The 25133-nt window shown below is 47.5% G+C and overlaps 1 protein-coding gene across 7 annotated transcripts in view; it reads left to right on the forward strand.

The window, feature by feature from the left end:
- Nucleotides 1-3283: 3283 nt before the first annotated feature.
- Nucleotides 3284-25133, forward strand: part of BANF2 (BANF family member 2) — a 42619-nt gene continuing 20769 nt past the window's right edge. For 2 of the 7 annotated variants that reach the window (XM_054466524.1, XM_054466522.1), the window contains exon 1: nucleotides 5050-5139. Coding sequence is in view for 3 of the 7 variants with exons in the window: in XM_054466517.1 (XP_054322492.1) it covers nucleotides 21180-21194 (15 nt within the window). In the remaining 4 variants the exon portion in view is untranslated. Of the gene's footprint in view, nucleotides 5140-13995; nucleotides 15981-17258; nucleotides 17640-21097; nucleotides 21195-25133 lie in introns of those variants that run through there. The other 5 variants (XM_054466519.1, XM_054466518.1, XM_054466517.1 and 2 more) reach the window with 5 other exon arrangements.

Genomic DNA, 25133 nt, shown 5'->3' on the forward strand with positions numbered 1-25133 from the left:
CCCAAAGTGCTGGGCTTATAGGTGTGAGCCACCACACCCTGCCTGCAGAGGGCTTTGAACATACACTATCCTAATTCAATCATCCCAACAAACCGATTATATAGATAAGAAAACTGAGGCTCAGGAAGTAATTTCCTTTAGGTCATAAAACGAGGAAGTAGTGGGACAGGGACTTTGACCAACGACTCTGTTTGCACAACTCCAGAGTTGTTATAGACCACCATAAGCACTTGCCTTTAGCAGCCTGAAATTTTTAAAAAATGAACATTTTTCATTCTGTTATTTAAAAAGTAAGGCTGGGTGTGGTGGTGTAATCCCAGCACTTTGGGAGGCTGAGACCAGAGGACTGCTTGAGCCCAGGGGTGTGAGACCAGCCTGGTCAACAAAGGGAAGACCCCATCTCTACAAACAATAATTTAAAAAAAAATTAGCTGGGCATGGTGGTGCATGCCTGTATTACTCAGGAGGCTGAGGCAGGAGGATTGCTTGAGCCTGGGAGGTCAAGGCTGCAGTAAACCATGTTCACAAACCTGCACTCCAGCCTGGGGTACAGAGCAAGACCCTGTCTCAAAAAAAAAAAAAAAAAAAAGGGAGAATCGCATGGGTAAAATTTTGGTGAATTTAAGAAGATACAAAAATTACCTATAATCTTATCTGTGAAACATAACAACTTGTGCATTTTAGTGTATTCTTTCTAGTTTTTTCCCCTAGAAAAACCCAGGGTGTGTGTGTGTGTGTGTATTACACATTACATATACACACACCACACATGTATATATGTGTATATAGTCACCTTTATTGAGGTGTAATTTACATGCTCTAATATTCACACATTAAGTGTACAAGTTGATGAATTTTGACAAATGTATACACCCGAGTAATCATCGCCATGATAGAGATCTGGAATATTCCCTTCATCCCACGGAGTCACCTGTGCCATTTAGCCTGTTCCCCCATCCCCCACTCCAGGCAATCATTGACCTTATCTCTGTAGCCTCAGATCAGTTTTGTCTATTCCAGGACTTCATATAACGGGAACCATGTGTGTACTCTTTTATGTCTGGCCTCTGTTGCTCAGCATAATGTTTTCAAGGTTTATCATGTTATCATATATGCATCAGTAGTTTGTTCCTTTTGTTGCTGATTAATATTTCATTATAAGAATATACATTCACCTGTTAATGGACATTTGGGTGTTTTTGGTTTGGGGCTATGATGAGTAAAGTAGTTATGACCATTCCTGCACAAATCTTTTTATGGACATGTTTTCTTTTTTCTTATTTATTGTAGAGATAGAGTCTTTCTATATTGCCCAGGCTGGGCTTGAGCTCCTGGCCTCAAATGATCCTCCTACCTTGGCCTCCCAAAGTACAGAGATTACAGGCATGAGCCACCACACCCAGCTTGCAGACGTGTTTTCATTTGTCTTGGGTAAATACCCAGGAGTAGAATCCTAGCTCATAGGGTAGGTCTTTATGTTTAATTTTACAGGAAACTACCAGACAATTTTTCAAAGTGGTTATATTATATTACATTATGTGAGAGTTCCAGTTGCCCACATCTTTGTCAACACTTAGTATTGTTGCTCTTTTTAATATTAGCCATTCTGGTGGGCATGTAGAGGATTTAATTTGCATTTCCCTTATCGCTAATAATGTCGAACATTTTTTCACAGGTAAGTGTTTTTATAGTTGTAATTCTTTGTCTGGAGGCAGAGCTAAAGACTGTTTGAGGCCATTTTTTGAGTCCTGGGTAATGCTGAAAATATCGATATTGTTATTGATGCAATGCTCTGGTACAGTAGGCTTCATTCTTCCTCTAGCCAAGTTGAAATGTGGAGGAAAATAACTCTGGGTGCCATGTTGCCCAAGAATGATTTGTGTGAATGACCAGCCAAGCCGTGATTGGATCTTTTCAGTGGGAATTCCAGAATTTCAGTACATGCCATGTCTGATTGGAAGAATGGGAACTGGACTTGAAGAGTACTTTCTCGCCATATGGTGTTTTCATTTGGATTGTAGTGTGTTAGCAGGATCTCTAAGAGATCTGATGGTGATGATGATGATGGTGATGATGATGATGACGGGGAGGAGAATGTGGAAGGAGTTAGGGTGGAAACTAAGGCCCCTTGCAAAAGCAATGGCAGAGTTGGATTAATCCTACCATAGTGCAAGTGTGAGGCTGGGCATAGCATGGTTGGGCAGAGCACCTAGGAAAGCATATTAATCCTAACAGGCCAGCAGATATCCCTAGCGAGCCTTCTCTGGGCACCTGAAACTCCCCCAAAAGCATGAACAAGAGCCATATTTTATATGGTGCTAACTCCACCTCCATATTCTTATTCCAGGAGGAATTGTCCAGGGAGGCGGAAAGCAGGTGGAATTTGTGTAGCAAATCAGTCCCCTGGGGGTAGCACATTCAGGCCTCCTTGTGCAGAAGAAAAGGCCTTTGGGCCAGGTTGCCAGGCCTCCCCCTGAGCATATCAGCTCACGTGTTTCTTCAAGACATTCCTAATGATACTCCAAAGGCCAACCAGCAGAACACCTCCATCTGCCCTGAGACCTGACACTCACCGGTTCCCAGACATTCTGAATTGTACCAAGCCAATTTATATAGTTCTCCATCTAAATGTGAACTTATAAAGAACAGACACCATTTCTTATTTATAAAGTCTTAGTTTGGGTTCCCCCTGAAGCAGACTCTAAAACAAGGATTTGAGTGGAAGTAGTTTATTCACAATTTGATGCCAGGAAACATAGGTAGGGGAGTGGGAAAGTGAGGCAGGGGATGGGGGCAGCAATGTGGGGTATGTTAGCAAGCCAGTTGCCTCTGTGGGCACTGATATGGTTTGAATATCCATCCCCTCCAAATCTCACGTTGAAAAGTGATTGCAATGTTGGAAGTGGGGCCTGGTGGGCGGTGTTTGGGTCCTGGGGGCAGATCCCTGGTGAATGTCTTGGTGCTGTACTCATGACAGTGAGTTATTGTGACAGCTGGTTGTTTAAAAGTGTGTGGTGCCCGGCCGGGTATGGTGGCTCATGCCTGTAATCCCAGCACTTTGGGAGGCCGGGATGGGCGGATCATCTGAGGTCAGGAGTTTGAGACCAACCTGGCCAAAAAAGTGAAACCCCATCTCTACTAAAAATACAAAAAAAAATAGCTGGGAGTGGTGGTGGGTGCCTGTAATCCCAGTTACTTTGGAGGTTGAGGCAGGAGAATTGCTTGAACCCAGGAGGCGGAGGTTGCAGTGAGCCGAGATCACGCCAGCGCATTCCAACCTGGGCAACAAGAGTGAAACTCCATCTCAAAAATAAAAAATAATTTAAAAGAAAGGTGTGTGGTACCTCCCTTGCCTTGTTCCCACTCTTGCCGTGTAATACACTAGCTCCCTGTCTGTCCTCAGACACAATTGTCAGCTCCTTAAGGCCTCACTGGAAGCAAAGCAGGTGCTGGCACCATGCTTCCTGAACAGCCTGCAGAACTGTGAGCCAATTAAACCTCTTTTCTTTGGAAATTACCCAGGCTCAGATATTTCTTTATAGCAAGAGAATGGCCTAGCATAGGCACCTACGGGTGGGTCCTGTGGGTCCTCTGGGACATGGTACAGAACATGACTCCAAGTTATTCCACCTGAGCAGGGAGGGAGCTGGGGTATTTATCTACCAACTGATAATAGTCATTTAATGAGGACATTCTGGAACTTGCAGCTGCCCGATTGTAGGCAGGGTGGACTCCAGCAGCTGGCGAAAGCCCCCAAGCAAAGATATGCACGTACTGGCAGCTGGGAGTCAGACTACCTTTGTACAATGAAGTTGTAAGGCCAAGAGGCTATGGGCAGGGCACTGACAATGTCAGTTGTGCTTCCCCAAAATGTGGCTCAGTTCTGGCAATGAATAGATCCTCAATAAAGAGTGCTGGTTGAACCCAGAGAGCTCAGCCAGCTTTGGCCCCAAAGCTACAGCTCCTGTTTATTCTCCAGCAACCCCTGAATACTGCCATCAGCTGGCAATACTATTTCAGGATCAAACCTAAGATACCAGCACCCTTACGTGTTCTTAAAGTGTGTAGTCTCAGAGTAAGCAGCCTCAACGTTACGTGGGAACGTGTAAGAAATGTGAATTATTGGGTTCTCCCCCAGACCTACTGAGTCAGAAACTCTGGGAGTGGGGCCCAGGAATCTGTATTTTTAACAAGTCTTCCAGGTCATTCTAATGCAACCTAAAGTTTAAGACCCACTGTTTTGGACTCTAAAATTTAGGGCCACCCAACAGTTTCCAAAGCGAAGCCGTTTGCTCTTGGTTAGAACTCCTCCACCCCCAATCCCAAGCACCAGCGGCAAAAGGGAATGGAACCTCCAGAAACATTTTATATTTTGTCCCCTTTTTTGAGTTTTTGTTTTGTTTTTAGGCTTAGTAAATATACATTGTACCAAGTTATCAATTACAACAACGGAAAGTAGCCCAGGCATATATATATGCTATAGAAGATAACCTAAAAGACACCTGTGTTGAATTTAACCTGAAGGTGGGAGGATTTATATTTCTGCTTGTTTTCCTGAGCTAATATTTAAGTTACTTCTCTTTCCTTGAGTGCTTACCAGGTGGGCAGTAGGGGGAAAGTCACGGGTATACCAGAAGAAGAAAAAGCTGCCCTGGAATTTTAAATCCATCACAGAAGATGTGCAAGGAGCTGGGGGTACCCACGGAAGTCACTTTGTGCAGGAAAACTGTATGAAGGATGGATTGACCCAGGCCAGGTGAGAATAGGAACCATGGCAGCAAGTGGCAGCAGGTGGATTCATAAGCAGTCTTCCAGGCTGATGTTTTCTGTACAGCAGACATCCCTCACTCCTTCCCAGCAACCCCAGCTGAGAACAGCACCTAGACAGGCTGATTTCTTCTGGAGAGGCCTGAGGCTCTTGCTCCTGCCCTGCCCTGTGCCCTGATGCCAGCAGCCACTGCAGCCCTTTCTGTGCTCACCCCTGACCTGTGGTGTGACATCACAATGTAGTCCATTCAGGATCTTGAGACTGATTTGCCCCATGGGCCTAAGACATAAGCTGAACCTCTGGCCTGCAGTTCCAGATCCAAGGTGACTGAGACAAACTGCCAACTGCCACTGGCTTATCAGGAGCACCTGGTGAGTAGTCAGAACTTCCCCAAGCAGCATGGAAGGAGATACAGCCAACAGCCGGCTGTCTTAGCACTTTAGGGTCTCATTCTCACACAGGTTTAGATGGGCCAAACAGGTGGATAAGAGTTCACCAGGTAAGCCCCAAACTCTTCCTAGGAAAGCTGACTCACCTGATGCACACACCCCTTCTCAGCCTCTTCCTGCTGTGTCACCATCTGTGGGAGGTGGTACTCTAGTCTCCCCTTAGACTCGGCTTGCCACCTGCACCAGCTCCCTGGGCAAAGGTCACCTGTGTTCTTAATAGACAGAGCAGAGAGGCCAGGCTTTCAGATGGCAAATTCACTAGAGCATCACTTCTAGCCCTAATTGAGGTCAGGGACAGCCATTAGCCAAATGACACACCACATAGCAGGATGAGCAGAGGTAGCTGACACAGCCACCTCCCGTCTAAAATGTGTACGACGGGCCTTCCTTTCTGTAAGAGGCCTTCCTGCTTTGGCTGTTTTTAAATCCACCTCCTGGTGACCTGCTGGTATATCAAGTCGCTTCCTTTCCTTTTGGGACAGTAAGAGAGCTTTAGGATGGTAACGGGAAATGAGTAGATGGATTAGAACACCAGGAAAGTGGGCAAAATCTAAGGTGGGGGGACGGGGACAGAGGCCAAAGCTATCTCTCAAAGACGATGCTGGCTCTTTCCATATGGGCCACCTGCACTCAGTCGAGGGTGGTTTGAGACCCAAGGCCTTCTACAACAAACAGTGGGGACCCGTTCTGGGCCCCAGGAGGCACAGCCACCTTCCCTACCATGGCCCATTCGTGTTTTCCCACAGTATGTCCACGGTCCATTCACCATCTGTGAGTGCCAACACGTCCACACAGCTGCAGCTGCATCCCTTCTCCCACAAAGGAGTGGCTTCTATAAGTACCCCATGATTTTGAGAAGGCTCCTGGCTCTCCTTGACTGTGTAAGGTAGAAAGGGAGGTGGTTGGAGGTGGATCAGAGAAATATTTTACCGTTAGGCTTTGCCATCCCTCATTAGTTTTATATGTGATGGGCTGAAGCCAACCTCTGCTTCACACACAAGTCCAAGACGCCAATGGTTCACCAAGCATGCTAAGAACATTTTTAGCCCATGTAAGGCCCCACTGGAAAAGGAAAAAAGACAGTAGAGGGGCCAGTGCTAGAGCAACCTGTGGTCCCCGTCCTGCAGCAGGTTTAATTTGGAGAGGAGAAAGGCAGCAAACGCTGAACCTCCCGTGCCAGACCCACCATCTATGTTATTGCTCTTAATTCCTACCTCTGTGAAGCAGGTGTTCTCAGGTTCGTTCTACAGACACAGAAACTGAAGACTGTTCTGTGCTGGTGCCACATCTAAAGAGGGTCATGCATTCACTCCCTATCGACTATCCCCAGCATTAGAGCTCTCTGAAAAGAGAATGGGCTGCTTTGCAAGGCAGCAAGAGTGTGCAGACCACGGCTCTTCAGTCTGCATGGAAGGGAATGGGATTCTTGTGATCAGCTGGGAGCTGGACCAAAAGATCTTTAAAGGCTGTTTCCAAATCCAAGATTGTAGGATTCTGGGTCTTAGTACTTTGCCCACCCTCTGCGATTGAACTCAGGTGGGTCACGCCTTAAGGGCGGCTGCAAACTTTCTGTTAGGCAAGGAGAACTGGGAAGAACCATAGAGATCAGCTACGGGCCCCAGGTAGGAAAGAGGAACCCAGGCTGGTTGCGGGAGTTTTCCAAGGCTCCAGAGCCAATTTGCAGAGTTAACCTGTGTTGACTGAACAAATGGAGGAGCCAGTTCTGAGTGCTGATCAAACGTTCCCATGCCCATCTCTGTCATTCACTTGGTTCTTTCCTATCAAGATTATGATTCAGCCACCATTTACAGAATGCCTGCTGCATGCCAAGTGTGCTTCCCAGAGATTATTCCACCTACTCCTCCCCAGCTCCACGAGGTGGGTGTCATCGGCCCCGTTTCTCAGATGAGCATGGTTAGGTAACCACCCCAGAGGTTCAGGTACTTGTGGAGATGTCATAAATACTAAATGACGAAGCAGGTCTTTCTAACCCCAAGGAAAACTTATGTCTCCATCTGCCACCTCCCAGCTTGTGCGAGGAAGCAGGGTCTCCTTTCTCAGCTTTTCCCTAAGACAAACTGCCATCGATGTGCCAAGTTCCACAGTGCCTGTTTCCAGCCCCTCTTGGACGTTGCCCTGATGGATGCTGAACTCCCTGTGGGCCCGCCTGGTTTGCTGGCCCGGCCCCTCGCTCCGACGGGGCAAGATGGAGCGATGTCTATACATGGACAGATGTTATGCACCAAGGAAGAAAATCTGCAAATCGAAAGCAGCTTCAGCTAATTGTGGCACTCTCCCTTCTGCGTGGTGCCCTGAAATAGTAGCCATGCTCTGTTCTTTTTTCACATCAGGGAGCCCCAATTGGCAACTTAAATGAGGTTGCAAAGAAGTCAGTTACACAGACCTCTGCTGCCAGTTTCCATGGATGAGGCCTTGCTGATGCTCCTTGGATGGGACCCGTGTGCAACTGTTTGTGGACTTGGCTTCTTGCTGTGGATAATTTGGACTCACTGTTGGGCTGGAAAAGCCTCATTTAACCCTGGGGGAAACTGGAACCTTCAGAAATTTAATGGAATACTAAGCCCAAGAACACATGATCTGACCTTGAACTCTGGTTCTGATCTGCTTCTGAGTTATTCTATAGCCATCTGAGCCAACAGAACCGTCACGGGAGTATTCTATGTCTGTGTTGTCTGATATGATAGCCACTAGCCACACAGGGCCACTGGGCACTTGGGATGTGGCCAGTGGGACTGAGGAGCTGCACTTGTTGTTTAAATGGAAGCTTAGATTACATAGCCGTGGGTGGCTAGTGGCTGGTGTGCTAGACGCTGCTGCTCTGGCCCCTGCTGTCTTTTGTGACTTCATCTCTGATCTCATTCCCCTCTCCTGGCTTTCCCTTTCCCTCTGCCTGCACTCCCAGACCTCCTGCACTTTTTGATTTTTGAATTTGCTGTTCTCTCTGCCGGCATCACTTTTTCCTCTGATCATTTTATGGTTTGCCCCTGTTCAACAGGAGGGCCTCGGATCAAGTGTGTGTCTTCAGAAAGACCTTCCCTATTCTATCTAATTGTGTCCCCAGCCCTATTCCAATTGCTCCTTATCTCTCTGAAGTTACATTTGTGTGTTTTCTTGTCTACTGCCCTCTCCCTGGATAAAAATCCCAGTTTCACCAGAGCAGGGATGCGGTCTGCCCTCTCCCACTCCATCTCTGTGCCTGGAACAGCGCCTGAGAGGCAGAAAGTGCTCAGTATGGTGCTCAGAGTGCGTGAACATTCTGCAGGACAGCCCCCTCCTTCAGTGAGGAGGAAAGGCAGTCATGGCCCCAGTAACTTCTGCTGTGTGACAAAATAGCATGAGCATAGTGGCCTAGAACAGCAAAGATTCATATTTCTTCCAATTCTCTGGGTCTGGAATGTGAGCAGGACTCAGTTCCACATTGTATCAGTGAGGGTCACTCAGCGGGGGGCTGGGCTGGACAGGGTGGCCCAAGAAGGCCTCACTCATACAGCTGGGACTTTGGGGCTCTCCAGGAAACATCTCTATGCGATTTGTCTGGGCTTTCTTACAGCATGGAGGTCTCAGGGCAAGTAGGCTGACTTTTTTTGTTTTTTTTTTTGAGACAGTGTCTTGCTCTGTTGCCCAGGCTGGAGTGAAGTGGTGTGATCTTGGCTCACTGCAACCTCTGCCTCCCAATCCTGGGTTCAAGTCATTCTCCCGCCTCAGCCTCCTGAGTAGCTGGGATTGCAGGTGCCCGCCACAATGCCCAGCTAATTTTTGTGTTTTTAGTAGAGATGGGATTTCACCATGTTAGCCAGGCTGATCTCGAACTCCTGACCTCAGGCCTCTGCCTCGGCCTCACAAAGTGCTGGGATTACAGGTGTGAGCCACCGTACCCAGCTGGCTTCTGAGAGAGGAAGCAGAGGCTGCCAGGCCCAGAACTGGCAGCACCATTTTTATCACCTTCTACCGGGCTAACTAAGCCATAGGGTGAGAGCCCAGATAAAAGGGGAGGGGAAACTGTCCACTTCCTGCTGGGCGGGCAGGATGTTCATACCAGCAGGAAGGGATCTATGGACACGCTACACAGTCACTTCAACAATGCTGTGGTGATCATGCACATGGGCCATCTGGGGTCTGGTGAAAATGCAGATTTAGTAGGTCTGGAGTGGAGCCTGAGATTCTGCATTCCTAACAAACTCCAACAGACGTCAAAGCTGCAGGCCCACAGGCTGCACGTGGAGTAGCAAGGCTGTATTAGAACGCATCCTATCAGGACTGAGCCTGTGCTTAGGTTTGACATTGAAGGGCCCTCAGTTCCACTTCTAGAGTGGACATCACTTCTTTGGGTTAAGCATTACCCACTGTTGCTGAGGTCTACATGATTGGTCCCTTCTTCCCTGGCATCTGGGCTTGTGCCCACATGGGGTAACTGTCCCATCCTACCTCCCAAGCACTTCTCATGCATTGCTTTACCAGCCTTTAAGGCCCCTTCCTTCTTTAACATTTAATTATCATTGTGTCCCTTGTAAAATTGGTGGAATGGGGCTCTTTCAGTTAGGATTAGAAACTAAACTCAAACTAGTTAAAAGGCAGAGGATTGATTGGAGCACGTATGGCTTCAGGACTGGCTGTATCTAGGCCCTCAAATGATGTTGTCAAGAAACTACTGTCACCGTCTCCAGTTCTGCATCGTCAGGATCTCTCTGACAGGATCCCCCACAAGTGGAAGAAGAGAGGAACACTCACTTAGCAACCCCATCAAGAAGGGGGCACCACTTCTTGCCTAATCTTTCTGGCAAAAGTGCCAGGATTCTCTCTGGCTGGCCCAGCTGAGGTTGCGTGTCCACAATGATGCAGTCACTGTGGCCAGGAGGATGTGTTACCTCACTGGCCAGGCCTGGTCATGTGTGTTGTTACCTCACTGGCCAGGCCTGGTCATGTGTGTTGTTACCTCACTGGCCAGGCCTGGTCATGTGTGTTGTTACCTCATTGGCCAGGCCTGGTCACGTGTGTGTCCCTGGAGCCAAGTGCGAGACTGGCCCCACCCAAGCCACATTGGATGAAAGCAGGAAGAGGTGATTCTCCATGTAAAATTGGAGAGAAGGGAGAGCAGTTAGGAAGCTAAAAAATTGTCCCAATTGATCATGAGAACATGTGTTGGAGTCCTTGTGTGATGGCTGAGGAAACAGAGGGCAGGAGCCTTATAAATTCCAGAGCGCCCACAGCTAACCAGGCCTCCCAACCCCTAGCACAGACTCAGGGGCTGTCGAATTAAAGATCTTTAGCACCAGAAGAATCTTGAAAATTAGCCAATGCATGTTCCACAGAACACTGGTTCAAGGGAAGCTAACTGATGTTACTTTAAAGGCTGTCTGGTCTAGGAAAGGTAAAAGATAATGGGCTAGGCCAGGTCAGCAGTTCCCTTGCTTTACAGGACTTTTCAAAGCCGTAAATAGGCTGGTGTACATTGTGAATCCCCGAGAATGGGGGGAGGCCTAGGGACTATTGTTTGGAAAATTAGTAACCTAACTCTGTTCCTCCCCATTTTATAGATGAAGCAACTAAGGCCAAGAAGGGAAAGTGATTTGGGCAAGGTTATGCAACTAGTTCATGCTGGGATTACCCCAGATGCTGTGTTGAGACATACTTCATGCTATGCAGAAGCATCTCTTTGTACCTCACGGTAGCCCTGTCCTCCTGGTTGTGTTCTTGCTGTCTGGAGTCTGTGTGTTTTCCTTTCTCCCACATATCCCTGCATAAGGGTTTGTGGGCTTCTATGGCACTGCTCCTGTGAGGGCCCGTGGGCACCCAGAGTGCCCAACCCCTGCCTGGGACATGCCCCTCACTGCTGCATGCCTGAGGGAACTATTGAGAGGTGCAGAAAACCACATGGGTCTGTACTTAGGAAAACACAGCCACCCAACTGGCAAGGTGACGGCATAGATGAGGTTGAAGGGGCTTGAAGTTTGGCCAAATCCGGAGAGTCAGCACAGACAGACACCAAGTGTGCCAGGCTGAAGGGTGAAGGGAAAGGAAGGTTCCTAGAGCCAAGTACACACTTTAAATCCAGGGAGAGATTGTGGGTCAGGACTGGGGTGTGCTGACGTGAGGGCGATTGTTATAGCAACATTACCTTTGAGACCCTCATTCATCTGGGCACTTCATATGAGCTCATTCTAAGCCACTCAGTGACCCGGCTTGGGGATTATCATGACCCATATAGATCAAGAAGAAAAAAGTAGCTGTTGTTTAGTTGGCTGAACTCACAGGTATGAGCTTAACACAAAGGATTCAAGCTCTGGCTCTTCTCCTCGCCAAGTATATGATCTTGGGCATGTTACTAAACTGCCTAAGCCTCCAGTTCCTCATCTGGCAAATGGGGCTCAGATACGTTCCCACATCGTAGCTTTGTTGTGAGGATTAAATAAGATGTCTGTGAATTAGCAAGACACCTAGCCCATCCGTAGTAGGGGATCCTTAAGTGATGGCGGGAATGGAGAGGTAGGAACAGCTCCACCAAGTAAAGGATAAAGCCAAGATCAAACACAGGTCCAGCCAGCTATGGCTCCTTCTGCCTCTTCACTGCCACTAAGAGAGGGATAGCATTCAATGAGCAGATGGCAGTGGCTCAGAGTGCAGATCAGTGCAAAGGGCTTTCTCGTCTTCTCTGCAAAGAAGGAGGGATGACATATGTGTACCTTTGGTCATTTCCAGGTGACTCTATCCAAAGTCCATGAAGGAAAGTAGAGGCTGTGAGCAGGATGGAATATACAGATCCAAACCTCTAGAGCAGAGCCAGGGCCAGGCATGACTTGATCAACATCTAAATGCCACCAACACCCAAGGGCCACACAGATGGAAGAGACCGGGGACCACATCTTGGCACTTTCAGATGGGTTTGCAAGCACTGGAAATCAAAGCTTCACCAGGGATGCTTTAAAGATGAAAATCCCGGCCAGGCCCAGTGGCCCATGCCTGTAATCCCAGCACTTTGGGAGGCTGAGGCAGGCGGATCACAAGGTCAGGAGATTGAGACCATCCTGGCTAACACAGTGAAACCCAGTCTCTACTAAAAAAAAAAAAAAAAAAATACAAAAAATTAACCGGGCATGGTGGCAGGCGCAGTCCCAGCTACTGAGACTGAGGCAGGAGAATGGCGTGAACCCAGGAGGTGGAGCTTGCAGTGAGCCGAGATTGCACCACTGCACTCTAGCCTGGGGGACAGAGCGAGACTGTGTCTCAAAAAAAAAAAAAAGATGAAAATCCCAGTAGGGATTTAAGGGAAGCTGCTGGGAGTAGCGTGTGGCCCCTGAGTAGGAAGATGGAAGTACAGCAGAGGCAAGAATGGCAGTCCCTGTTTGTAGATATTTTTCACAGGGAAGGTCAGAACATGTCCCAGGGAAACCACGTCCGAAGTTCAAGATGAGAACGACCTGATTCTATATATATATACATATATATATATATGTATATATATATATTTTTTTTTGAGACAGAGTTTTGCTCTTATTGCCCAGGCTGGAGTGCAATGGCACGATCTCAGCTCACTGCCACATCCACCTCCTGGGTTTCAGTGATTCTCCTGCCTCAGCTTCCCGAGTAGCTGGGATTACAGGCATGCGCCACCACACCCGGCTAATTTTTTTGTATTTAGTAGAGATGAAGTTTCACCATGTTGGTCAGGCTGGTCTCGAACTTCTGACCTCAGATGATCCACCCACCTTGGCCTCCCAAAGTGCTGGGATTACAGGCGTGTGCCACTGTACCCAGCCCCAGCCAAGATTGTTTTCTAAGAATCAAAACTTGACTACAGGCTGGACATGGTGTCTCACGCCTGCAATCCTAGCATTTTGGGAGGCCAAGGCAGGTAGATCACTCGAGGTCAGGTGTTTGAGACCAGCCTGGCCAACATGGTGAAACCCTGTCTCTACTAAAAATACAAAAAAAAAAAAAAGAATGAGCCAGATGTTGCGTTGCATGCCTATAATCCCAGCTACTCAGGAGGCTGAGGCAGGAGAATCACTTGAACCCAGGATGCGGAGGTTGTGGTGAGCTGAGATCATGCCACTGCACTCCAGCCTGGGCGACAAAGTGATATGTCTCGAAAAAAAACAAAAACAAACAGAAAAAAACCTGAGATCCCTGGTCCACAAAAGCCTGAAATATGATGTCAAATTGTATTTATATGTGCAAGGGGACATTTTTCTTGAAGGAAGGTCCATAGCAGGAGGGGCAAACTGTGGCATGGCTTTGTTTTGTCGGGTCCACATAGCATTATGAATATTTGAATGATTTCCCAACATTTAAAAATTGGGTACTAGTACATAAAAATCTAAATGTTGGGCTTCTCTTGAAAAGACTCACAAGATACAGTCACATGGGACCCACATTCCAGAAAGGGGTGGCCTCCTTTAGATGGGGTCTGGGACCCCAGTCAGCTACACAGTCCATAGCACTTTTGTGACCTCCCCAGTGGATGTCCAATGTTGGTCCTCTTTTGTCAGCGCCCTTGCACTGTTTTCTTCACTGCTTTATTTTTTTAATTTGCCTTGTCCCTCTGGCTTTTACATTTGCAACCCGTGATTTGAACTTTTAATAGATGCTCAAAGGGTGGCTGATTTTAAGAAGATCATTGAAACTGAGATCTTTTTTCCAGCTTAAACTCTTTCCCAACAATCCAGTGTTGAAACTGACCCGTAGTAGAGGCAGGACACCACCCTTCCCAGGCCCAGAAACAGATTCTTTTCCTCCTAAGGAATGCGTGTATGCTGTTTGTCCAAGGGCATGTTTACAAATGGCAAGCTTATCTTCTGATGTTATAAAACACCAAAAGCTATTTAGAAATTACTGAAACTCCTATCTATAGTCTCTGCAAGATACTGCTCAGGTGATAATGCAATCAATGAAAGCAATGACAATCTGGGAAATCCTTTCTTTATAACCTTGAGAATTTGGCTTTGAATGGAGACAAATCAAACAGATAGAACTCTTGCTCAGGCCCCTTTTCTGAAGCCAGAGCCAACAAGCCTAGTGATTTTCTTTTGAAAGGGTCTTAAGTAGGTCTTTGCATTTGGGAAGACCAGGCAAGTCACTTAGAGCCGATTTCTGAACTGAGACTCACAGATGCACATACTCACACCCTCGTATCCGGAGACATGTGGACCTGGAGGGCTGGAGGAACTCAGATGCCTTGGTCCTTAGGAGGATCCAGAACCACCGTGCTGAGGCCTAGCAGGCAAGGGCAGGACACACAAAGTGTGAGAGCAGAGGAATGAAGGAAAATTAAATCTTGGGCGAGGCATTCTGTCCAGCAAAGAATGGGAGGTAAATACATGGCACGTGGGCCTTCGATATCCTATGAGTGGAATGAAGGCAATGCTTAAAACACAGCACCACTGCACAGCTCCACCTGTACGCAAGATGCCCCCTTGTTTTGGGGCAGCCAACTGCTGCATCTCCTGTTTATATGTGCACCCAAGCAGAGGAAGTCAGTCCAAAGCTAGAAGGAGAGAAAATGATTGCCCAGAAGCTCAATGGAAGCCTTGCTTAATACCTCAGTGGTTGAGAACACAGGTATTAGGCTGAGGCCCACTCGGTTTGAAGCCTGGCAATGCCATAGGTCGGTTAATTTATCTTATCTGTGAAATGGGATAATCATAGCAGCTATCTCATCCCAAGGGCAGGTGGGTGGATGAAATGAGATGATCGTGGTGCGGAGCTTAGCACGGTGCCTTGGTAAGCCTGGATAAGCATGAGCTGCTCTCTTAGGTGGGTTTCCCAGTTGCTGACCTGATCATCTAATTGCAGTGCAAGTAGTTGATATGGAAAGGGTTCCTGGTCCCATGAGGAAGGGAGTGAGGGTGTGAGACCGGGAAGGGAAGGTGGCCTTGAGCAGTTACTACCATGAGCACTGGGGGCTCCCTCCCACTGGGGATGTCTGGATATCACCTAATGTGGGACAGGACCCAGAGCTGTGCCACCTGAGGGGTGTGGGGCTGGATACTTACCCACCTACTCACATCCTGGCCAAGGGCTGCTCCCAGGGTGTCTCGTCCCCAGCCCTCCCACTTGCAGGGCAAAGAGCCATCATGGAAACCGTGAGCCCTGAGGGGACATGGGCAGGGCAGGGAGAGCATCTGCTAAAACTGTCCTTGTTGTTCTGACTCCTGTCCCAGAGAGGGAAGAGCTGGTCTTTGGAACCCCCCAGACCTCAGCCTGTAGCTCATCACTGCCTTTTACTAGATAGGTGGCCCCCTTTGCCTCTTTGGGCCTCCATTTTCACACCTCTTAAAATAGGAACAATTCTCTAATGTTGCAGAAATCGTTTTGAGGACTATGTGTGACAATGGCCATACAGAGGCAGGCACGTAGTAGGCGCTCGGCCGCCGTGAGCCCCCTTACTCGCCAGCTGGATTCGGTTCAATTTCTCCCGCTTGCCTGTGATGCTTATTCTGTTTCTAGTCCCAGGGTGAGCCCAGGCCGGCACCAGACCTTCTTTCCATGTGAGCAGGGACAAGCTGACATCCAGATTGGTGCTTGCCTCCGAGGTGACTTCTGAGTGACAGGCTGCTGCAGTGATCTCCCAAGCTGTGTATTATCATCTTGTTTCCCCTTTAGCTTCGAGCCTCATCAGTCTGTGGCTTTCATCAGATCCAGAAAGGGTAGAATAACTGGCCGGCCTAACGGCGGCTGAGCCAGGAGTGCAATCCCAGCAGGAAGAACTTCGGACCCTTGCAGCTCCCGCGGCAGCCCAGGACTGGGTGTGTGGGCAGATCTGGGGGCTTCTGCTGAGTCAGACTGTGTGGGAGTGTTGGGGTGGGGGCGGGGGCGCCGCCAGATGAAATCAGGATGCCCAGTGAAATTTCATTTCAGATAAACAAGAAAAAGCCCCTTCTGTATAAGTACAGTCTGTGAAATACTTGGGCCATACTTATACTAAAAAGTTATGTAGTGTTTATCTGAAATTCAAATTTCACTGGGCATCTGACATTTTTATTACCTAAATCTGACAACCCTACTCTGGTGGGAACGGAGAACAAACCTCCTGGGAGGTCTGGGTTAGAGATGAGCACAGCAATCCTCCTGCAGGCAAAGGCCAGTGTGGAGCCACCGCCTGCCCCCAGATGGCCTCCCCCGGGGCCCCCTCCAGGACCTGTAAAGCCCTCATGAGAGTCACTTTTGCCTGAAGACATTGTTTAACTACACAGTGGAGTCAGTTACAGATTCACTCTCACCACACTTACCCATATAAAGAAAATACGATTCTTTATTCTTAGACACCTCCACACAATGTGGTAAGAACAGAGTAGCTGCAAATTGTGTATGTGTTGGGGTGGGGGTTCCCTGGAAGCAGAGCCTGAGACCCGGGTTCTGGTGCCCCTGACCTGGTAAAGGAAGCAGCAGAGGGCACGGGAGGAGCTGAGAGGTGTGCACCATGGGCACTCAGCTTCTACCTGACCCCCTGGGGGGCTCTGGAGCCGGAATGGTACCAGGGAGTTGGCTCCACCTTGAGACAAGGGGGTTAGGGTTTTGTGCTTCTGCATCCGCAAGCCATTAGTTGCCCTTAGGCAGAGGCCTGGGCCTTGCAACCTCCCAGGTGTCTCCAGGTGTAGCAGTTACCACGGCAGAGGTGACAGTCCAGAGAAAGCCACAATCACGCATTGAGGTTCCCTGCAACACTTGTAGCACCTGGGTGCACCAGCTGGTCAAGGAGACCTGGGCATGGCACCAATGGCACCTACTACGCTCTGTCTCCTTGCAATGGAATAGTCAGATTCTCTCCAGGCCATGTTAGACAGTCCCTGTTGGGAGGTGTGGTCTCCTTAGGGACTGCTCTGCCCCTCCTCCGTCCTTCCTAAAGAGTGATGGCTGCCAGGTGTGTGTGGAGACAGGTGCTGACTGTGTCTTCAAGGCAGTGGGGAGATGGGACTTTGAATACCTCTGGAATCTGCAGGATGATGGCCTGAGCCTGTGGCAGTGTGGCTGCTGGAATCTGCTCCTTGCCGTGGAGGGGTGACCAGCCCCTTTTTGTCTTTTAGGGCTATCTTAGTTTCCACTGCTGCAGCCTGTGGCCTGGACATTTGCCCATGGTTGTGAGGTCCCCATGCATGGGACTTCTTCCTCCTGACTCCAGGCTTCAGTTCACCCATCAGGCCTTAAAGCGTCTTCTGCCCTATCTTGCCCTGAACTTTTTGCTGCAAAAAGCCAAGGGCACTGCCTCAAGCTTATCTTCCCAGCCACTGTTTACTGCTGCTACACTGTTGCCCAAGACCCTTCAGAAGTGACCGTTGTTGTCATCTCCTACCAAGTCCTGGAAGGCAAGCCACCAAGTCCCATGCACCATTCCCACAGCCCGACAACCTTCCTGACTCTACCCACTGGAATCTAAAGAGTCTGCCCACTTCTGGATGTTTGTTCAGGTAGGGAAGTTGAAGCCCCGTGCCGTGCCCATGAACGTTCATCTTTCTTTTCTCTTCCACCTTCCCTGGGAGGGTAGTGCGGATAATGAGGTGAGCCTTCTTCCTCTTTCTAGAATCCATGGGGTGGCAAAGATAGATTCTCCCTTCTTGTCTTCTGGGGAAACTCCTTCTCCCTCTCAAGACAACATTGCTTTCCCCTTCTCTGTGGGGTAATAGTGGCAGAGAGAGGTGGGATCAAAATGCTCTACTCATAAGGGGGTGTATATTGGGAGGTTTAGAAATATGTTACAGTTTCCCTATGTTTATAGCAGTATTAGTCACAATGGCCAGATGGTGGAAGCAACCCAGGTTCCCATGATGGATGAATGGAGGAGCAAATGTGGTGTATACAGTGGAATGTTGTTTAGTCTTAGAAAGAGGAAAAATCCTGGCCAGGCACGGTGGCTCATGCCTGTAATCCTAATATTTTGGGAGATCAAGGAGGGAGGATTGCTTGAGGCCAGGAGTTCAAGACCAGCCTAGGCAACTTAGGGAGACCCCCGATCTCTACAAAAAAATTAAAAAATTAGCTGAGCATGGTGGTGCACATCTGTAGTCCCAGCTATTCGGGAGGCTGAGGTGGGAGGATGGAGGATCACTTGACCCCGGAGTTCAAGGCTGCAGTGAGCTATGATTGCACTTCAGCCTGGTGACGAGCAAGACTCCATTTTAAAAAGAAAGAACGAGAGAGAGAGAGAGAGAGATCCTGTTGCATGGATGCACCTTGAGGACATCAAGCTGAGTAAAATAGGCCAGTCACCAAAAGACAACTCCTGTGTGATTCCACTTCCACGAGGCATCTAGAGTAGTCAGCTTCATAAAGACAGAAATTAGAATGGTGTTTGTCAGGGGCTATGAGGAGGAGGAAATGGGGAATTATTTATTGGGTATGAGAATGTTCTGAAGATTGGCACAACAACGTGAATACATTGAACACTACTGCACTGTACACTTACAGAAGACTAAGACAGTCCAGGCGCAGTGGCTTATGGCTGTAATAATCCCAGCACTTTGGAAGGCAGAGGCAGGAGGATTGCTTGAGGCCAGGAGTTTGAGACCAGCCTGGGCAACATAGCAAGACCTCATCTTTACAAAAATATTAAAAAATTACCATCTGTGGTGGCTCGTGCCTGTAGTCCCAGCTACTCACCAGGCTGAAGCAAGAGGATTGCTTGAACCTGGGAGTTTGAGACTGCAGTGAGCTATAATCAGGCCATTGCACTCCAGCCTGGGTGACAGAGTGAGACTCCATCTCAAAAATAAAAAATAAATAAATAAATAAATAAATAAATAAATAAATAAATGTTAAGATGGTAAAAATTTAAGTTGTATATTTTACCACAATTAAGAATAAAAAGTGGTCTGGGCACAGTGACTCATGCCTGTAGTCCCAACACTTTGGGAAGCCGAGGCAGGCAGATCACCTGCGGTCAGGAGTTCGAGACCAGCCTGGCCAACATGGTGAAACCCCGTCTCTACTAAAAATACAAAAATTAGCTGGGCATGGTGACAGGTGCCTATAATCCTAGCTACTCGGGAGGCTTAGGTACAAGAACCCGGGAGGCAGAGACTGTAGTGAGCCAAGATTGTACCACTGCACTCCAGCAGCCTGGGCGACACAGTGAGACTCTGTCAAAAAAAAAAAAAAAAAAAAAAAACATAGAAAGAAAGAAAGAAAAAGAAGAATAAAAGGTGAAAAAAAATACATCTATTACAAATGCAGATATCTCATCTATTGAGGGTGAACTAATATGCTTGTCCATTCTTTATATGACTTATTCTATTTCATCAGCTCCTGATCCTTTGCAGATAACAGGACCCCAAAGGGAAAGGAATATTTTCATGAAGGAAAAATGCAACCAAAAATAGTCCTAGCTAGAACCACTATCAGACAAGTATGTCCAGCCTAGATGGAATTTTATAGACAAGGGACAATTCTATTCACAAAGGTTGGGAGACAGTGTCATGGGACAAGACAGGTGGAGGCTGGACAAGCTGGGAGACAAGCTGGCTTCTTCATGGATCCTTGCAGTTTGCCTTGGCTGCAGGCATGGTGATCTTAGCACACATCCATGAAACCTTACTTAGAATTGCTGGGGCCAGAAGTTCTAGGGAATTCAAAAATTTTTTTTTAAAAAATGGGCAATGTGATGCCTCTTTTGTATATTACAGAACATTCCTAGTGAAGCCTGGCTCAGCACCCTGTAAACCCATTAATATTCCTGTGGTGGAGTGTATAAATATTCACACTAACTGGGATAATAAAGACTATAAATAGCCTCATGTCAGTTCAGGCCAGCATTTGCTGCCAAGTAAGTCTCCCCGCCCTGTGCCCCCAAAAAGAATTTCTGGATTTCAGAGCCATTTGGATATGAAAATGGTAGCTTAGGGATTGTGGACCTGTATGAATTTTATACCATCTAGAGACTGTAAATGAACAGAGACAAAACATAGGAAGGAACCAGAAGGATGAAGTCAGTGAATTTAATGCTGATCTTATAAATAAGAAATGGAGGTGACATGCCCAATGTCGCTCTGCTGGTCATTGGTGGAGCTAAGGTCAGACAAGGATCTCCTACCCTCAGCCCAGCTCCTCCAGCAGGATTTAACAGGAACCTCCAGACCCAGAGTCCATGAAGCTGAACAGCCCTCTCCTTCCTAGTTCCCTGAAAAGGTGAGCCCTGCCTTTGGGAATGCCTCCTTATGGCTAGTACACTGCGTGTGGTGTGCCCTGCTGTGGGCTGGTTCTGTTTTCTCTGGGAGAGGTATCTGCAGAAGACATTGTCCTGAGGGTTCATGCACTTAGCTCAAGGCCTTGCATACAGATGGCACTCAGTGAATGTCTGAGGAACTGTTGAATGTATTTGGTTATTCATCATCTGTAGACCCATCAAGATAAGGATGTATAATCAAAGGGCCATATGTAAGACAGCCAACAAGGAGCAGAGAAAGAAAAGATCTTGTTCCCCATTGCAGAATCGGAGCTAATGGCAAGGAAGGCAAATATTACTTTATTTTTGAACAACAAGCATTAATGGTCATTAGAAAGTGATTTCTTTCATTCCTGTTGCCTAAGCCATGGGCCTGACCCCACCCCAGCCCTCTAGGTGGAACGGGGAGGCCTTTGTGCCCAGCACAGTGCTCGGTACACAAAGGGTGTGCCACAAACACTTGTTGGATGAGTGAGTGAGTGAATGAGTATTAGGGGTCATCAGTTAGAACTCTGTTATAAAAGGCACAATCCCAACTTAAACTGAAGTAAGCAAAAATGCCTATTTTATTTTTGCCTGACATAATTGAAAAGTCCAAGGGTAGGTGCCTTCAGGCATGTCTAAATCCAGGCCTGCAAATGATTATTGGGGAATCTGTCTCTTCCCTTCTCTCAGAGCTGCTTTCCTCCACCCTGGCTTCTTTCTCAGGTGAGCTCTCCACAAGTGTGGTGACCGTGACCACAGCAGGCTCAGGTCCCACCTGCCGAGCAGCGCTCCCAGAAAGTGACTCATGTGGCCCAAGAAGGTGAGGGGTGGTCACTTGCCTGCCCCGGGATACTGTGGTGAGCGTGGTACACCCTGGAAAGTAGTTCCTGAGTGGACTGTACAAAATGGAGCCCTGTGTAAGCTCCTGAGGCCATGAGCTTCCATCCAAAATGGAGGCATTTCTCCCTCCAGTGTATGAGTGCAGCCTGACAGGGTCTCCTCAGACCCTTAACAGCCTAGGTGGGAGAGGGCTCCTCAGAGTCCGACCTTCAGTGTTATAGGAAGGTCACCCCCCTTCTTTTCTTTTCTTTTTTTTCTTTTTTGAGACTGAGTCTCCCCCAGGCTGGAGTGCAGTGGTACGACCACGGCTCACTGCAGCCTCAACCTCCCCAGGCCCAAGCAATTCTCCCACCTCAGCCGCCCAAGTAGCTGGGACCACAGGTGTGTGCCACCATGCCTGGCTAAATTTTGTAATTTTTGTAAAGACAAGGTTGTGGTATGTTGCCCAGGCTCACCCGTCTTTCCTTTCCATTTTTTTTTAAAGAAAGAGACAGGTCAGGTGCAGTGGTTCACACCTGTAATCCCAGCACTTTGGGAGGCCGAGGAGGGTGGATCACTTGAGCTTAGGAGGTCAAGACCAGCCTGGGCAACATGGTGAAACCCCATCTCTATCAAAAATTAGCCAGGTGGTGTGGCATGCATCTGTGTTCCCAGCTACTCGGAAGGCTGAGGCAGGAGAATCTCTTGAGCCCAGGAGGTGGAGGTTGCAGTGAGCCAAGATTGTGCCACTGCACTTCAGTTTGAGCAACAGAGCAAGACCCCATCTCAAAAAAAAAAAGAAAGAAAGAAAAAAGAAAAAGAAAAGAGAGGCGGGGCCTCACTCTGCTGCCCAGGCTGGTCTTGAACTCCTGGGCTCAAGTGATCATCCTCCTGCCTTGGCCTCCCAAATTGTTGGGATTACAGGAGTGAGTGACAGCACCAGGCCAGCCACCCTCATTTTCATTCTTTATGAAACACTGGTCATTTGAAGGGAGAAACTGCAGCTCTGGGGAGTGTGGGTAGAGGTACAGGGAGCCAGGATGCAGCATTGGCAGTATTCCCTCAGATTCTGAGGGGTGAGCATCCGGGCTCCCTCGGGCTCGACTCTATCAGTACAGAGGTCCCATCATCCTCTCACTGTAGACCGAAGGTACAGCAGGCCTCCAAGGAACAACCCTGGGGTCATTCTCACCCTCATGCTCTCCCTGCTGCTTGGTGCTACAGACTGGAGTGTTCTCAGGGCATAGGGGTGGATGCTCTGTTTTCCTATAAATCTGCTTGGTTTGGGAGATACTTACATTCTCCATATCTGTGAGGTGTTAACTATGTAATAAAGTAGCTTTTAATAAAGGACGTCAGTGCTTTGAATATATGAATCTACATTTTAAAATAAAAGTAGAAACAGAAAATGAAGGCACCGAGCAAAAGAAGCAAATTTAACTACAAAGTGAAAGAGCTATTCATCTAGGCTAGTTTCCCTGTACAGTCATTAGGGTTAGCTCAGAGCTTCCTAGTAGGCCAAGTAAAAAAGGAAACAAGATCTTTACGAATTCTTTTTATCGTGAAGGTAGAAATATACCAATTTTGAAAGGCATACTTTTTTCTTGGCATTAAGTTCCAAAAGAAATATATCATGTGGGATAATTTATAAAACAAAATGTGAGCAGCAACAGTCTCAACCATGTTCCCACAGATGCAGATTCCCCTGGCCAACCCCTGTAATATACCTTGTGACTACCCTCTATAATAGATGAGGGAAAAACACTAATTTTAAGTATTAACATCCCACTTCCCTGGGGTAGGCAATATCACGTGTCTAAATATAAAGCAAACATGGAAAATAAGATAATCTCACAGTTTCTCAGCCAGAAAATTCCAAAACTGCTTTTTGGCCGCTTGAATATATAAACTTTTAGGGATATAGATAAAATAGTCTTACGGGTACCATTTGATTTCCTAATTTAATTACATACAATTGAAATCACATATTACATAAAATAATATTTAGAAATGTTCATGTAGCAATCTATTAATGGCAAAATAATACATGAAAATATTGCACTTTTCCCATTGACCTTTTGCAAAAACAATGGTATTCTAATGGGAGTCACTTTTTGTGTTGTAGAGGTTTTTGTTTGTTTGTTTGTTTTTGTTTTTGTTTTTTTTGAGGTGGAATCTCGCTCTGTTGCCCAGGCTGAAGTGCAATGGTGAGATCTCAGCTCACTGCAACCTCTGCCTCCCAGGTTCAAGCAGTTCTCCTGCCTCAGCCTCCCGAGTAGCTGGGATTACAGGCGCCCACCACCATGCCTGGCTAATTTTTGTATTTTTAGTAGAGACAGGGCTGCTGATCTCAGGTGATCCTCCCGCCTCAGCCTCCCGATGTGCTGGGATTACATGCATGAGCTACCGTGCCCGGCCTGCATTGTAGAATTTTTAGAGAATAACAACTTCACTTCCAGCCAATGGTGGAAGAGATGTCCATTTTTGAATCCATGTATAGTGTCCCCACTGGAAATTGTATCCCAAGCCCCAAATAGCCATTTGTATGGCATTGGAGCAGTTCCCCATCCTCACCCCATTTATCTGATACAGGGGGCATATTTGTGATCACCTCCTTATGAAGACGCGTCATACAGCTTTTAAAAATAACCTTAAAGGATGTCAAATATTTGCAACTGGGAGGTCATTCCTTTGGGAATTGAGATTAAATTCTACTGATTCCTTTATTCCTTATTTAAAAAGGTGACACTCTAAGCATCTAAAACCAGAATTGTTTGTGGTCATTCCCTCCCAATGTGTCCTCCCCAAACAGGACTTTGTGGTTAAAAATACAGTAGGGTCATTGACAGAACACCCTGTAATACAAGGACTTTTACAGGGCAGGATTATGTTGAGGCATCTGCTTAGTTCTGTTGTATGATGGCCAAGTGCTTAAGCTGTCCATAATGGACCCAGTGCTGCAGCTTGCCCGGGGACACAAGAGGGATGCCTTAGAAGAGGGGCTCTCCCCTGGAAGATGGAGAGCTGGTGTGCTTTGCCAAGTGCATGGTTGTTGTTGTTGTTGTTCTGTATTGTTTTGTTTTTTGAGATGGAGTTTCATTCTTGTCACCCAGGCTGGAGTGCAATGGCTTGATCTCGGCTCACTGCAACCTCCGCCTCCGGGGTTCAAGTGAGTCTCCCGTCTTAGCCTTCCGAGTAGCTGGAATTACAGGTGCCCGCCCCCATGCTCAGCTAATTTTTTTTTTTTTGGATTTTTAGTAGAGATGGGGTTTCACCATGTTGGCCAGGCTGATCTCAAACTCCTGACCTCAGGTGATCTGCCTGGCTCAGCCTCCCAAAGTGCTGGGATTATAGGTGTGAGCCACCACACCTGGGCCAGGTACATCGCCTTGAACAGGTCATTTACCTTCTTGGGCCTTGGTTTTCTTATGGGAGAAATGAGGGGTTTAGGCTAGATTAGAGAAGGATTTCAGGGAGCCCAAGGAGAGCAGGGGGATGGCATCATGTATTGGGGGGCTCTAGTGTCCTCTTCTCATTCCCAAGTCAACAGAGAGTAATTCTGCTTTGATCTATTTTATATAAAGGAATTCCAGGTAAAATTTCCTTTGAAGTAAAGATCCCTTTTTTTTAATTAAAAAAAAAAAAAAAGAGGAGCAGCTTGTTATTCAGGTCTGTCTGCTCTGAAGTTCTCTGACTTCAAAGCCATTGGGGTCATAGTTGTCTTCCTATTGATGGCTAATGAGGACATGATGCGCCTGGTGATTTGGGGGTAGACGCTGCCTGGGAGCTGCGAGCGTACGCCATATGGCAGCACAGACGCTGCAGATCCCCCCCAAAGGCCCATTTAGCTGGAACCCCATCATCCCAGCAAATCTGCTTGGAATTTTATCAGATAGAAGCAAAGGACAAGACGTGGTTCTCCAATTTTGCAACATACTTG

Source organism: Pongo pygmaeus, chromosome 21, assembly GCF_028885625.2.
Source record: "Pongo pygmaeus isolate AG05252 chromosome 21, NHGRI_mPonPyg2-v2.0_pri, whole genome shotgun sequence".
In the NCBI taxonomy this organism is placed as follows: domain Eukaryota; kingdom Metazoa; phylum Chordata; class Mammalia; order Primates; family Hominidae; genus Pongo; species Pongo pygmaeus.